At 31.8% G+C, this 15,320-nt stretch overlaps 1 protein-coding gene and 1 pseudogene across 1 annotated transcript in view; both read left to right on the top strand.

The window, feature by feature from the left end:
* Positions 1-4,430, top strand: part of LOC124919666 (NAD(P)H-quinone oxidoreductase subunit 5, chloroplastic-like) — a 4,652-nt gene extending 222 nt beyond the window's left edge. Inside the window, exon 1 of the mRNA XM_047459973.1 lies at positions 1-4,430. This exon is cut by the window's left edge and continues 222 nt beyond it. Within this exon, the coding sequence (XP_047315929.1) occupies positions 2,205-4,424 (2,220 nt within the window). The 5' untranslated portion in view covers positions 1-2,204 and the 3' untranslated portion in view covers positions 4,425-4,430.
* Positions 4,431-5,204: 774 nt separating this feature from the next.
* On the top strand, positions 5,205-13,994 carry LOC124941588 (annotated as a pseudogene).
* Positions 13,995-15,320: the final 1,326 nt, after the last annotated feature.

Below are 15,320 nucleotides of genomic sequence, written 5' to 3'. Positions count from 1 at the left end.
GAAGTAGCTCATTCTAAGCACTTCTAATTGGTATATTATATAAATATATGTTAGGTTACACACACAAAAAGTTGTTTTGCATCAATCTCAACCCCAAAAGGGATATTTTAAAGATTAAAAAGGTCCGTTGAGCGCCGCATGGCTATGTCATAATAGATTCGAACACTTGCCCCAGATCGACATCGAGATAATAATTGCTCTAGTGAATAACTAAAGAAAATAGATAGATTAGAGATAGAAATAATAGAAATAGAAGAGAAAGAAACTTATTATAGAAATATCTCAAATATCTTTCAGAAGTTCACTAATTATTTAACTGTTGGCAGGTTTCTTTGTATGTGTTGTCCGGAAAGAGGAGGACTCAATGATTATTCGTTCGCCGGAACCAGAAGTTAAAATTTTGGTAGATAGGGATCCCATAAAAACTTCTTTTGAGTAATAGGCCACACCGGGTGCCCTTTTCTGACGAATCATATAGTTTTATTATTTCATCACTAAAAAAGGTTATTAAATAAATTATAATTACAATTGAAACAATCGAAAAGGAAATATGAGTTAATATATGTTCTAAAGTTAAAAATATCATAAAAATTTGAAAAAGAGAGTCGTTTAATTTCATTACAGAATGAAAATAAGCAATTTAATTTTATTATAGAATATATTCTATCTCTTTTAGAAGAAAGCATGCCGCTACTCGGATTCGAACCGAGATGCTCTAGCACTGCTTCCTAAGAGCAGCGTGTCTACCAATTTCACCATAGCGGCTTTATCAAACTTATAATAGCCTTTTATAAATTAATTGTCGAGATTGAAGCAATAAATCTTATTTAATATAGTATTTTTATAAAATACTTTGATTTAATTGCTAAATCAAAATAGGAAGGTTCCCCATTGTAGGATGTCTGTTTTATTTAACTTAGGTCTTCGTGCAGCTTATGGTCTCTTGGAAATCAACTATTGTAACTAAATAGTTCTACCCCAGGATATGGGGTAGAACTGAAAAAAACTTTCTTTTTTTTTTCTTTTTTAATGACTCATTAAAATAATTTCAAAACTATGACACAAAAATAGAATTGACTTTGAATCATTTTAAGTTGACACATATTCATATAGAATATCTTAACTAAACAAAGAAGGAAACAGAAAAATTATTCTTCTACATATTTGAAGACCCAAAGGAATTCCATTTCAAATAAATTAGTTCATATCATTAAATAATAGAAATTATTAATTTTCTATTCGAAATAAAATTGGCCAACTTTTTTCCTTATTTGCTTATTGCGCAAAAAAACTTTTTGAATTTCCAGTTGAAAGGGATTTTCCTAAGGAAAAGGCTTTTAACGCTGTCCAATATCCTTTCCTTTTCCAAATATTTTTACGAATACGTTTTTTAGATATAGAAGTACGTTTTTTTGGAACTGCCATTTTATTTTAAAAGTAAGAGGTTTCTTATTATTCTAGTTGGATGTGAAAGACATCTGTTATTCAGAATCGTTTTTTACTATATTCTAGTATATTTTTTTTAGATAACATTTTAAAAAATTATAGACTATAAATATGTCAAAATCAAAGTAAATTTTATTATTTATTTCTTTATGATTCTTTTTTATTCAAGTTGATATCTATATAATTCACTGTGGTATAGAAATCAAATTAGTTAAACTAAAAAAAAAAAATACCACAAGAAAAGGGTCCTCCTTTTTTATTTTTATGTAATAAAATAGAAACGTTTAACAACTCCAGCTTTCCCAAATAAAAAGCTTTAATCCTTTAAATTTTATTAATTAGTCAAGCTTGAGAAAAAAAAATATGGATTGTTTTCATTTTTGAATTCGAATGAAACTAGTGATTAATTAAAGTACACATAGCTTGCTAAACATAATTTTTTATCAATTTTGGATTTATGTACAAAAAAAAATAGAAAAAAAAGGTGAAGTTTATATAAAAGAAAGTAAGGGAAGGGGTATTCTAGCCCTTTCTTTATCTTTAATTTTTTTTTTACTAGTAATTTAGTCATATTATTTGACTAACCGAAACTTCTGGATTTGTAAATATTTCAAGTATTTAGAAAAACGCAGAAATAATAAGTAAGAATAGAAAATTCTTAAAATTATAGTTATAGTTTATCTCTTGATTTTTTATTAATCCTTTCGAAAGAAATAAGATCTGATGAATTGGAAACAATTAATTAAGAATTTTTTTTTATGGAACATACATATCAATATGCGTGGATCTTACCTTTTATTCCACTTCCAGTTCCTATATTAATAGGAGTCGGACTTCTTCTTTTTCCAAGGGCAACAAAAAGCCTTCGCCGTATGTGGGCTTTTCAAAGTGTTTTATTGTTAAGTATAGCTATGATTTTTTCGATTGACCTGTCTATTCATCAAATAACTAAAAATTCTATATATCAATATGTATGGTCTTGGATCATCAACAACGATTTTTCTTTTGAATTCGGTTATTTGATCGATCCACTTACTTCTATTATGTCAATATTAATTACTAGTGTTGGAATTTTGGTTCTTATTTATAGTGATAATTATATGTCTCACGATCAAGGGTATTTGAGATTTTTTGCTTATATGAGTTTTTTTAGTACTTCTATGTTGGGATTAGTAACGAGTTCTAATTTGATACAAATTTATATTTTTTGGGAATTTGTTGGAATGTGCTCCTACCTATTAATAGGGTTTTGGTTTACACGGCCTGTTGCGGCAAATGCTTGTCAAAAAGCATTTGTAACGAATCGTGTAGGAGATTTTGGTTTATTATTAGGAATTTTAGGTTTTTATTGGATAACTGGTAGTTTTGAATTTCAGGATTTATTCGAAATATTTAATAACTTGATTTTGAATAATGAGGTTGATGTTTTATTGGTTATTTTGTGTGCTGTTCTATTATTTGCCGGCGCAGTTGCTAAATCTGCACAATTCCCTCTTCATGTGTGGTTACCCGATGCTATGGAGGGACCTACTCCTATTTCAGCGCTTATCCATGCTGCTACTATGGTAGCAGCGGGCATTTTTCTTGTAGCTCGTCTTCTTCCTCTTTTCATAACCATACCTTATATAATGAATTTAATCTCGTTAATTGGTATAATAACAGTATTTTTAGGAGCCACTTTAGCTCTTGCTCAAAAAGACATTAAGAGGGGTTTAGCCTATTCTACAATGTCTCAATTGGGTTATATGATGTTTACTTTAGGTATGGGATCCTATCGAATTGCTTTATTTCATTTAATTACTCATGCTTATTCGAAAGCATTATTGTTTTTAGCATCTGGTTCGGTTATTCATTCAATGGAAGCTATTGTTGGATATTCGCCAGATAAAAGTCAGAATATGGTTCTTATGGGGGGTTTAACAAAACACGTGCCAATTACAAAAAACGCTTTTTTTTTAGGTACACTCTCTCTTTGTGGTATTCCACCCCTTGCTTGTTTTTGGTCTAAAGATGAAATTCTTAATGATAGTTGGTTGTATTCACAGATTTTTGCAATAATAGCTCTGTTCACAGCAGGATTAACTGCATTTTATATGTTTCGGATTTATTTACTTACTTTTGAGGGACATTTAAATGCTCATTTGCAAAATTACAGCGCAAAAGAAAATACTTCGTTGTACTCAATCTCTCTATGGGGTAAAGATTTAAAAACAATAAAAAAAAAAATGGACTTACTATCCTTTTTAAAAAGGAATAATAATGAAAGCACTTTTTTTAAAAAAACATATCGAATTGATGAGAATGAAAAAAAGCTAACACCTCCTTTTATTATTCTTCGTAATTTTGGTAAAAACAGTGTCTATTCCTATCCTTATGAATCGGACAATACTACGTTATTCCCTTTACTTGTATTGATATTATTTACTTTGTTTATTGGATCCATAGGAATTCCTTTCAATGACCAAGGAATTAATTTGGATATATTAACTAAGTGGTTAACTCCGTCTATAAACCTCTTACATTCCAATTTGCAAAATTCTTTTGATTGGTATGAATTTCTAAAAGATGCCATTTTCTCAGTCAGCATTTCCTATTTTGGAATAATTATAGCGCTCTTTTTATATAAACCCGTTTATTCGTCTTTACAAAATTTAGATTTAATTAATTTTTTTGTTAAAAAAGGCCCTAAACGAGTTCTTTGGGAGAAAATAATCAAATTAATTTATAATTGGTCAGATAATCGTGGTTACATAGATGTTTTTTATGCAACATCTTTAACGGCAGGCATAAGACGATTGGCTGAATTAACTTCTTTTTTTGATAGACACATAATTGATGCCGTTACAAATGGAGTTGGTCTTATGAGTTTCTTTGTAGGAGAGGGCATCAAATATATAGGGGGCGGACGTATTTCTTCTTATCTTTTCGTGTATTTATTTTTTGTATTAGTTTTTATCTTAATATTAATTATTACTTAAAATTAATAAAGAAAAGAAGAGTTAAAAGGGTTTTTTCAAACCAGAATCTTTTTTTTTTTTCAAGTATTTTGAACTTCCAACTTTCTTGATTCCTATCCAAATAAGAAGCTTCAAAAATGGGGCTATTTTTATAGCATGTCTCTTGAAAGTGAAATTCATCCTTTGTTTTTTCCTTTCCATTCACTCGGATCTCTTCCGTTTCATCGATTTTGTCCGGATCCTCCTTTTCTTCCGAAAAAAGGGAAGGAGAAGTATCTTCTTCGGTGGATCCCTCTTGTTCCTGTTTAATCCCCCTCGTTTCGTAAGTTGTTTCTACATCTCTTTCTTCCGTTTTGGGGGTTTCTTTCAGTTTCTTAGTAAGAATGGGTGAGGGTATTCTGTCTAAATAGTAGACACAGGTAATAAATAAGAAAATACTAAAGATCCGAGCCATAGAATTTCTTAATTCTGACACAAGGTACTTATTAGATCGAATAAGTAAATTTGATCTAATAGAATGATTTTGCCGTATCCAGACCAATACCAATCCAACCCATTTCATGAATAAAATGGGACCAATTAAGCAACCAACAAAACTACTTGTTACAAATAACATCTTGTTGTTGGATCGAAACATATAAATGTTGACTAATCTGGCTAACATTGAACTTGGTAAAATGAAATGGTTGAATAATTGAAAAATGAGATTATTCAGGAATACACATTGAATGCTGAGATTACGCATTGAATTTATAGTAGTAGATCCATAATCAAAAAAGTGTTTGTGATTGTTCCAGAAGAAATGAAACAAAAGATAGGGTAGAGCTAGGACGGTTATTGTATGAGGTCTACCCAATGCTAGATGCAGAGGCGCATAATAGATCGATATGAACATCATGAGCTGTCCCGTAATAAAACCAGTTGCTGCTGATACCTTCTTCTGGGTTCCTTCTTCTCCCCCTTCCATAACCTGAGCTCGGAGAAGGAAGAGATAAGAGGGCCCTATGGAGAATGTGGTCAGAAATCATTGGTCTAGTACTAGATGTAGCTTTTTCGCCGGGCAAGATGCCTAATATTTATAACGCTCTGATAGTTAAGGGTCGAGATACTGCCGGTCAACCAATTAATGTGACTTGTGAGGTACAGCAATTATTAGGAAACAATCGAGTTAGAGCTGTAGCTATGAGTGCTACAGATGGTCTAACGAGAGGAATGGAAGTGATTGACACCGGGGCTCCTCTAAGCGTTCCAGTTGGTGGGGCGACTCTCGGACGAATTTTCAACGTGCTTGGAGAGCCTATTGATAATTTAGGTCCTGTAGATACTAGCACAACATCGCCTATTCATAAATCTGCGCCCGCCTTTATACAGTTAGATACAAAATTATCTATTTTTGAAACAGGAATTAAAGTAGTAGATCTTTTAGCCCCGTATCGCCGTGGAGGAAAAATCGGATTATTTGGGGGAGCTGGAGTGGGTAAAACAGTACTTATTATGGAATTGATTAACAATATTGCCAAAGCCCACGGAGGCGTATCCGTATTTGGCGGAGTAGGTGAACGTACCCGTGAAGGAAATGATCTTTACATGGAAATGAAAGAATCTGGGTAATTAATGAACAAAATTTTGGAGAATCAAAAGTGGCTCTAGTTTACGGTCAGATGAATGAACCGCCGGGAGCTCGTATGAGAGTTGGTTTGACTGCCCTAACTATGGCGGAAATATATATGTGTCTATATATATATATATATCCTTTTTCAATTTAAGTTTGATAGAGTTAGTATAAGTTCTTAATACAAATAAAATTCTTTTGTTTTTACCGCTTAGGTTTCTCTCTAAAGAAAAAAAAATTCTACAATTTTTTTTTGTTTAAATGGAAGAAATGAATATATATATTTATTATTTCTATAATATTTATTAAAAAATATATATATATATATATAAATATTATAGAATATTTATTTCTTATATACTTTTTTTTTCTTTTGATGAACTGATTGGCCAGTTCCAACAAAATATAAATATATATATATATATATATATATATATATATATATATATATATATATATATATATATATATATATGAAGACATCATTTAATAGTGATAATATTTACAAGTTTGCAACTAGGTTTATCCTGAAAATTTTATTGATGAAGACATCATTATTTTGAAATATAAATTGATACATTATAATGTTGACGTGATGCAAAATTTGAAAGTTTTACACTTGTTGAGTGGATCAAAAACTTATGTTACGTTGATTAATTTTGTTTTAACATTACTTATTTCTATACAGACATTTTCAACAACGTAGAAAGTGAAGATGTAACTTCGTAATAATTTTTTTTTCTTAATCACTCTATATTGAACGGGATTTAACTAAATATATAAAAATATATTTTATCATAGATTATTTATACGTTAAAAATATATGAGTTCAACTTATTTAAACATTATAATATAACGTCGTTGTAAATGTATATATAATTTTTTATTTAAAATTTAAGCCCACCCTAACTCTAAATCCTCAATCCGTCCTTGTGTATACACGTGTATGTATACACATGTATGTATACACGTGTATGTATATACGTGTAATAAGTGAGACTATTATATTATATTATATTATATATATATATATATTTATTTATTTATTTTTGTAGATTTTAATAATTAATTTTTTTAATGGATTAATTAACTAAAATAAAATTACTTTTAAATTTTAAATACACATTTTTTAATATTATATATATAATATTTCAAACAACTCAACATACAACATAGGGAGTGATCTATTAATTGAGTGATGTAATTAATAAAAAAAATGAATGAAATGATTTTTTATTATATAAGGATTCTAATACAAAATCCTTATATACTAATGGGAATGAATGAGTGTTGTTTTCTAATCTAAGTGGATAGGAAATAAGATAAATATTTCCTTTCACCCGAATTTGGATCTTCTGTCCCAAAAGACTGTCCCACTTGCTGTCTCAGAGGAGAGAAAAAAGAGTGGAGAGAGGAAAGAGAAAATTAAATATTAAAATAAAATGTCATATATATAATTTTTTATTTGTCTTATTTATCAAAACGACATCGTTTTGAACTCTGAGACAAGAAGTGAGACAGTCTCTTGGGACAGCAGATCCTCACTCCCTTCACCCACCTTAAATTGTTGGGTTATTCACACCGTGATCAATTTTCTATAGGCCAAAACAAGTAACTTCTTTGCTTCTCTTGATGAGAAATAGGTAATCTCTTTCTTTTCTCAAATAACTCAAAATTTTTAATTATTTATTTTTCGGGTCCTAAGACCTGTTTGGTTCAATCCAAAATTATTTTAATAATTTTGGAATTCCAATTCATTTTTCAAATAATCCTAAAAGGTCAGAAATGATTTTTAAATATTTAAGGGATGTCTCCCAAAGAAATATTTTGAATAAGGCCACGTTTGAAATTTATTTTAAATTTTAATGCTTTTTCTAATATTTTTCAGAGTTATTACTCAGTTTTATATAAAGGCATTCACATTAACGCCTTTCAAAATTATTTTGTACAATTATTTACTTAAGATAAACTCATCCTTGTTTAGGACCCCCTAGACTAATAATGAGATAATCAACCTTATAAATAAAAATTTTAATAGTCAGAATTTTATTAAAAAATTAAAACCGTTCTTAGGCGGACGCGAAGGACATAGCGCGAAAGTCATTCCCGAGCGTAATCAAAACGTTGAACCCCTTACATAAACTCTAGTATAAATATGTTTATACACGTATGATTTATTGATTTTCATAAAATCATTTGGCGACTCTGATTTCAAATAAATAATATTTTAAATTAATTATGTCAAATTTAAACCGGTTCTGATTAAAATATTATTTAACTCCCCAGATTATTAAATTTTGAACAAGAATTAATTATTTTTACATAATTAATTTTTATGGCTCTAGGTATTTTTAAAATCTTTTAAAAACTAAATGCTTCATTTTAAAAGACGCATGACACGCAAACCACGGTTGAAATTCATCGAACCTCGAGCCTCCTCGTGATATTCACATGTATTGCCACGTGTCACGACATGTGCTAAGTTACGGGAGGGAGCGATTCCTAGGGGTTACAACAACCAACAAATAGACATTGATGATGATGAATTATTTAAAGAGCTTAGTAATTTAATGACAATGTTACCGACAGAAGTAAAAAAATAAATTTACATCCTTAATTTTAAAAGGTCATTATGGGAAGCAAGTTGTTTTCAAAATATATGGATCTTTTAACGAATTTTGTTGACTATACCGGTTATTGTTGCTTCGTTAGAGATAATTTTTTCTAAGTTGAAGTTGATAAAGATTTACTTACGAAGTACAAAGTCACAAAAAGATTAAATGAATTAGCAATGATATCAACTGAAAATGAGTGTTTAGAACAATTAGAACATGATAACTTAATTGAAAATTTTACCTAAAAAAATGCAAGAAAAAATATGTTTTCATAGTAGTTAATTATTATTGTATCTTTTTTCTCTTAGAACTTATTATATTAATATTTTTTTATATATATTATGAAATGTTCTATATATGAAATATTGTTGTTATATATTTAATTTGGATATATATTTTGGTAATTATAAAATTTATAATTACTAATTCTAATATATATATATATATATTTATAATGTTAGGGGCCACATAATTTAAATTTACATTGACCCTAATTCTTGTGATGCTTGTCGTTTTAACATTAATCTCAAATGTTTGATATTTAATGCCACGAGAAATTGTACACAGGTACGTACGACCAACATGGATTCAAATTGACAGATCCAACTCATGATTTCACTTGTAATGTTGTGAATCAAGTTGCAACAGACTATCATTGTGAAATGTGTGAGACTGGATTAAGTGATAAACCGATGCACCATTGTTCTAAATGTAATAATTCTTCATTCTTATTTTTTTTATGATTGAAGTAACATAACATCTTTTCCATCCATTATTATTATACTTCATGTGATACCTAAGAGGATAAAATTCTAGAATATTAGAGATACGAATTATAAGAAATATATCAAATCAAATTGAGAATAACTAAACATGATGCATGCCCAAAATGAAGAACAAAATGAAGAACAAGGCCTATGCACATATCACTATATCTTTGCAATCTTACATCATATTGAAAATTTGTAGAAAAAAATAGATTCAATAAAATGGAAGCATCACTAAAACATATATAGTTAATTCAAATTTGCACTCATATATACTACCATCACACTATCTCTTCAAACACATATAATTCATTCAAATTTTTCCTGACATATACCACCATCGCATTATTTCTTCAAACACATATATAATTTATTTAAATTTGCACCCCACATATACAACATCACACTATCCCCTCAAACACATGTAATTTATTTAAATTTGCACCCATATATACCACCATTAGAATATTCCCTCAAACACATATAATTCATTCAAATTTACACCCACATATACCACTATCATACTATCCCCCAAACATATATAATTTATTCAAATTTGCACTGACATATATCTCCATCACACTATCCTCTCAAACACTTATTCACATTTATACCCACATATACCACCATCACATTATCCCCTCAAATAAATATAATTCACTCAAATTTTCATTTGCAAGGATTCGAACTTTACTCTTAAGTGTGGAATGTGATCACTTTAACTATTAGATTACTTGTGATTGATGAGTTTTATTTATAATTGTATGTATGCATATATATATTTTGTAACATAATAAATATCAAAATTTTGATTTTTTTTATAATGTTCACAAATAACATTTCACTATTTGTTAATAAGCACATGTCTCTCATCTCTCGACAAACCAACCACCAATCTCAATCACACTTTCACACGTCTCTTTTATTTCTCAGTAAACCAACCACGACCTGAATCGACTTATTATCCTTCGACAAACTAACCACAAATTCCCATGTTATTGGTCTCTTATTCATCGGTAAACCAATTACCAATCATAATTGATCTTTCATCTCGTAACCTCACACTTTCACACTTACATTCCTCTGATATCTCGACAAATCAACCATCAATCTCAATCGACCTCCAATCTCGTGACTTTATGATTCTTTGTTACCGACATTTTTATAATTTGGCAAACTCTATCAATCCTAATATTACCGGCCTCTTATTTCTCGGCAAACCAACTACAAATCTAAATCACACTTTCACACGCCTCTTATTCATTGGCAACTCAACCACCAATCTCAATCACATTTTCACACACCACTTATCTCTCGGAAAATCAACCCCCAATCTCAATCGACCTATAATCTCGTCAACTCACAATCCTTTATTATCGGTCTCTTATTCCTTATCAAATCACATCTCAATCACACTTTCACAAGTCTCATCCCTCGACAAACAACCATCAATTTCAATCACACTTTTACACGCCTCTTATCTGTCGGTAAAATTTCAATCATATTTTCACACGCCTTTTGTCCCTCGACAAATCAACCACCAATCTCAATCACATTTTCAACCGCCTCTTATTCCTCGAAAACCAACCACCAATCTCAATCACAGTTTTACACACGTCTTATCTTTTAGCAAATTAGTCACCAATTTTAATTGACCTCTAATCTCGTGACCTCACGATCTTTTGTTGCTGACCTCTTATCTCTCGACAAACTACATCCTCATCACACTTTCACACGTCTCTTATCCTTAGGAAAACAATCCACCAATCTCAATCGATATTATTTACCCTCGTGACCTTATACTTTGGTCAATTAAATATTTGATTCATATTTTTTAATTACTCTCAATTGTTACCGCCCTAATATCCCTCAATAAACCACATCTCAATCACACTTGGTTAAATGGTTGTACTTGTTTTGCTAGGTTGTAAGTTCAAAATATACATATAGCACGTATTCTTATAAATGTATATATTAGTTAGTTACAAAGTTGAACTTATATTGTTAAAAATGTCCCGCATTCATCAAATTTGGTGTTGAATTTAAAGAGTTGTTCTTGTTTTGTTAGGTTGCAAATTCAAAACATACATATAACATTTTTAATTTTTTTAGAAAATGACTTAACATCATTTCATTTAAACCAAAAAAGGAAAAAAAGAAAACATGAGTTTAACCGAGCTAGACAAGCCCTAACTTTGGTTCTAAAGAAAGACATCAAGTAAGAGTTTCTCTTCTCCAATGATCAAACCATTCTGGTTGAGGTCAAAGACAGAACCACTAGAATTGAGTTCTATCTTGCTATTGTGTATGGTAGCAACTCAAGTACCGACAGAAGACTATTCTGGACCTGCCTTAGGAACTAGATTGGTGGTGATAAGCCTTGGGTCGTCCTCGGTGACTATAATGCAACTAGTAATGAAACTGATCGTAGCCTAGAATCTAAAATCACTCAGGATATAATCAATTTCAATGATTGCATCAGAGATATGAGTTGTATTGAGCCTACTAATTCTGGGAACTTCTTCACTTGGTCTTCTACGCGAGGTAATGAGCATATCATGAAAAGTAGGATTGGTAGATGCCTAGTCAATGAGAAATGGATCAACTAGTTTCCGAGGAGCCAAATTCACGTTCTGAATCTAGGAATCTCTGATCATTGCCCGATTAAATTGTTTTACGAGAAGGAGGAAATGTTAAAGAGGCCCTTCAAAATTTTCAATTTCTGAATGGAAAATAAAAAATTCAAGGATATTCTTGAAAGTGTCTGGTCTGAACAAATCAGGGGTTCTAATATGTACAGAGTTTCTGAAAAACTAAGGCTCCTGAAGAATCATCTCCAAAGCTTCGACAAGAAAAAGTTCAGTAATATCTCCAATAGGGTTCCAGTTGCAACTTGCAAGGGAGAAACTTGATGTGGTTCAGAAGAGATTATTAAGGGAGGACAACGATGATCAACTCAATGAGGAAGAGAGGGATTCACTCAAAAACTTCATAAATCTAAGTCTCCTTTAAGAGAACTTTGTTAGACAGAAGTCAAGACAGAACTAACTCTCATTGGGGATAAAAAAATACAGCTTTCTTCTATAGAAAATGCAAGGCCAAAAACATGAGAAACAATGTGTATAGGCTGAAGAACGAAGACGGCGAGTACATTCAGGATCAGAAAGCTGTGCATGATCTGACTATTAAGTTCTATAAGAATCTAATGGGTACTAGAAAGCAACATCAAAGTCACCTGAATACCCTGTATCAGATTATCGACAAAAAAATCTTTGTTGAAGACAGTCCCGAGTTAATAAGGGTTGTCACAAGAGTTGAGGTTAAAGATGCTCTATTTAGTATCGATGGGAACAAGAGCCCGGGTCCGGATGGGTTCAATGCACAATTCTTGAAGGATAATTGGTTAGTTGTGGGTAGTGATGTTACTGACGGGGTTCTGGAGTTTTTCAAGAACATGAAGATGCTGAAGCAATGGAATATGGTTGTCCTAACCTTAATCACCAAAACTCCGGTGCCCGAGAAAGTACAAGATTACAGACCAATTTTCTATTGTAATATGGTTTATAAAATAATTTCTAAAATAATTTCTAAACGTTTTAAAAATGTCATAAGAAAAATTATAAATATTAATTAGTTTGCATTCATCCCCGGTAGAACAATTTCCCATAATATTCTTCTCATGTAGTGCCTTCTCAATCCCCGAGAGTGACTTTCAAAATATACATCAAAAAAGCTTTCGACTTTGTTAGATGGGAAGTTATTCGGGATTTTCTGATCGTTTTTGCTTTTCCTATGATTTTTATTGATTGGATTATGCAATGCGTGTTTTCATCATGTTTTGTTGTTAGCGTCAATGGAGTCCACAAAGGCTATTTCAAGGGTGAAAACGGGGTGAGGTAGGGGGCCACCTCTCTTCTTACCTTTTCGTATCTATCATGGCGATCTTTGAGAGCATGTTCGCGATGTTTTGAAAGAGTTATTATCCATACATCTTTCACCATTTCTGTGAGGTAGAGGAGGTAACTCATTTATGCTTTGCTGGCGATTTATTCATCCTAGCGCACACTGACATTGATTCCATTAAAACTATTAGGGTTGCACTAACATTTTTTTCTAAGGTTACATGTCTTACTATTAACGAAAGCAAAAGTATGGCATTTTGCGAAGGCGTGAACGATGAAACAAAGTAGGAAATCTTCAACATTATGGGCATAGCGGAAGGCAATTTTCCCGTAAAGTATTTAGGGATTCCATTAACCGTGAAACAGATTGAGATATCACATTGCAAGTCACTAATTGAGAAGGTAAAAACACAATATATGGATGGGCATCGAAGAAACTTTCTTATGTAGGGAGGACTAAGCTCATCAAGAGTGTAGTCATGAGCATAGTTGGTTACTGGGTGCAGCAGATGGTCATCCCAAAGAAAGTAATGAAGGAGCTTAATACGTTGATGAAGAACTTCATCTGGGGCAGTAGCGGAAGAGGAAGAAAGAAAGTTAAATGGACCACTCTCTACAAACCAAATGAGGAGGGATGCATCGACCTTAAGAACTACGTCGAGTGGAACAAAGATCTAACCTTCAAACATCTATAGGCATTGGAACGCAACCAGGAATCACTATGGATCAAATGGGTACACACGAGATTTATGAAACACGAAACCAGTATCTAGACTTACAAAATCAACGAAGGTATGAGTTGGTCTCTAAAGAAAATTCTTAAACTGAGAAAAGATATTGCAGATCTCTATAATATTCAAGTAGGGGACGAGAAATGCACTCTGTTCTGGCACGACCCCTGGTTCGAAAACCAACCAATTATTCATAAGGAGGAGTTCAAAAATACTCGCATCAGAAGCGACTGTGCAGTGGCGAAAATCAGAGACATCAAAGACAAGAATTTGGACTCGCTCTTGAGAAGAGTTTTAGAGGGACAGAATATATTGTATCACATAAGCAGCATACAACTCCACGACAGACCTGACATTCATGAGTGGAAAGTCGAGGACAATGGGAAGCTGGTTTCAAAGAGAATATGGGAGGCAACTAGGGAAAAAACACAAAAGGTAGAATGGGATCATCTTGTATGGTCCATCAAGATCATCCCACGACAACAGTTCATCCTATGGTTTGCCTTCTAGGAAAGACCCAACACTCAAGACCGCATCAGGAAGTATATGAGCATCCTGGACACGAGTTGTCTTCTATGTAATAGAAACAAAGAAACTAGTGATCATTTGTTTGGGAGCTGTAATATCGCTTTGGAGCTTTTGGATAAATTTGCAAAGAGTGTAGAGTTGTTCAGTTTCCCGAAAGAATGAAAAGAAATCAAAGAGGTATCAATGCTCAAAGCCAAAGGAAACAGATTCGCAATAAACGTATTCAAGTGCAGCTTTGGAGTAGTGGTTTATAATATTTGGCAGGAGATGAACGCCAGAATTTACGGTAGAACCCGCAGGAGCGTCGAAGAGCTATGGAGAGATATCGTCTTAGATTGCGGCGTCCTCGCGGAAACATGGAGGAGAATTCCAAACACAGAGCAAAACTGTAACATAAGTAGAAGTTGGAATCTACCTTTTACAGAAATCACTAGAATTGAAAACATTGTAATGAGATAATATGTTTACGTTTTTCGCTTTTTAGCTTTTATTCAGAAACTGTTACGAACTCAAAATTGTTCTAGGCCTGTCTAGAATGATCCCTTAAGACTTGTATTTTTTTTCCCTTTTTCAGGAATTTTTAATTAAATAACGTTAAATCGTTTTTCCAAAAAAATAAGTAAGAGTTTAAACAAACAATCTTGCCTAAGGTAAATAATCAATAACCAAATGAAATACATTTAAAAGGAACCAAATACACATTTCTCAGGTACTTTATCCCCTTGAAATTGTTATCTTGAGTGACTTTTTCAAACGAGAACA

Source organism: Impatiens glandulifera, chromosome 1 (genome assembly GCF_907164915.1).
Source record: "Impatiens glandulifera chromosome 1, dImpGla2.1, whole genome shotgun sequence".
NCBI classification, from domain to species: Eukaryota; Viridiplantae; Streptophyta; class Magnoliopsida; order Ericales; family Balsaminaceae; genus Impatiens; species Impatiens glandulifera.
The sequence above is the reverse complement of the archived record's forward strand: the minus strand, read 5'-3'. Positions and strand labels throughout refer to the sequence as shown.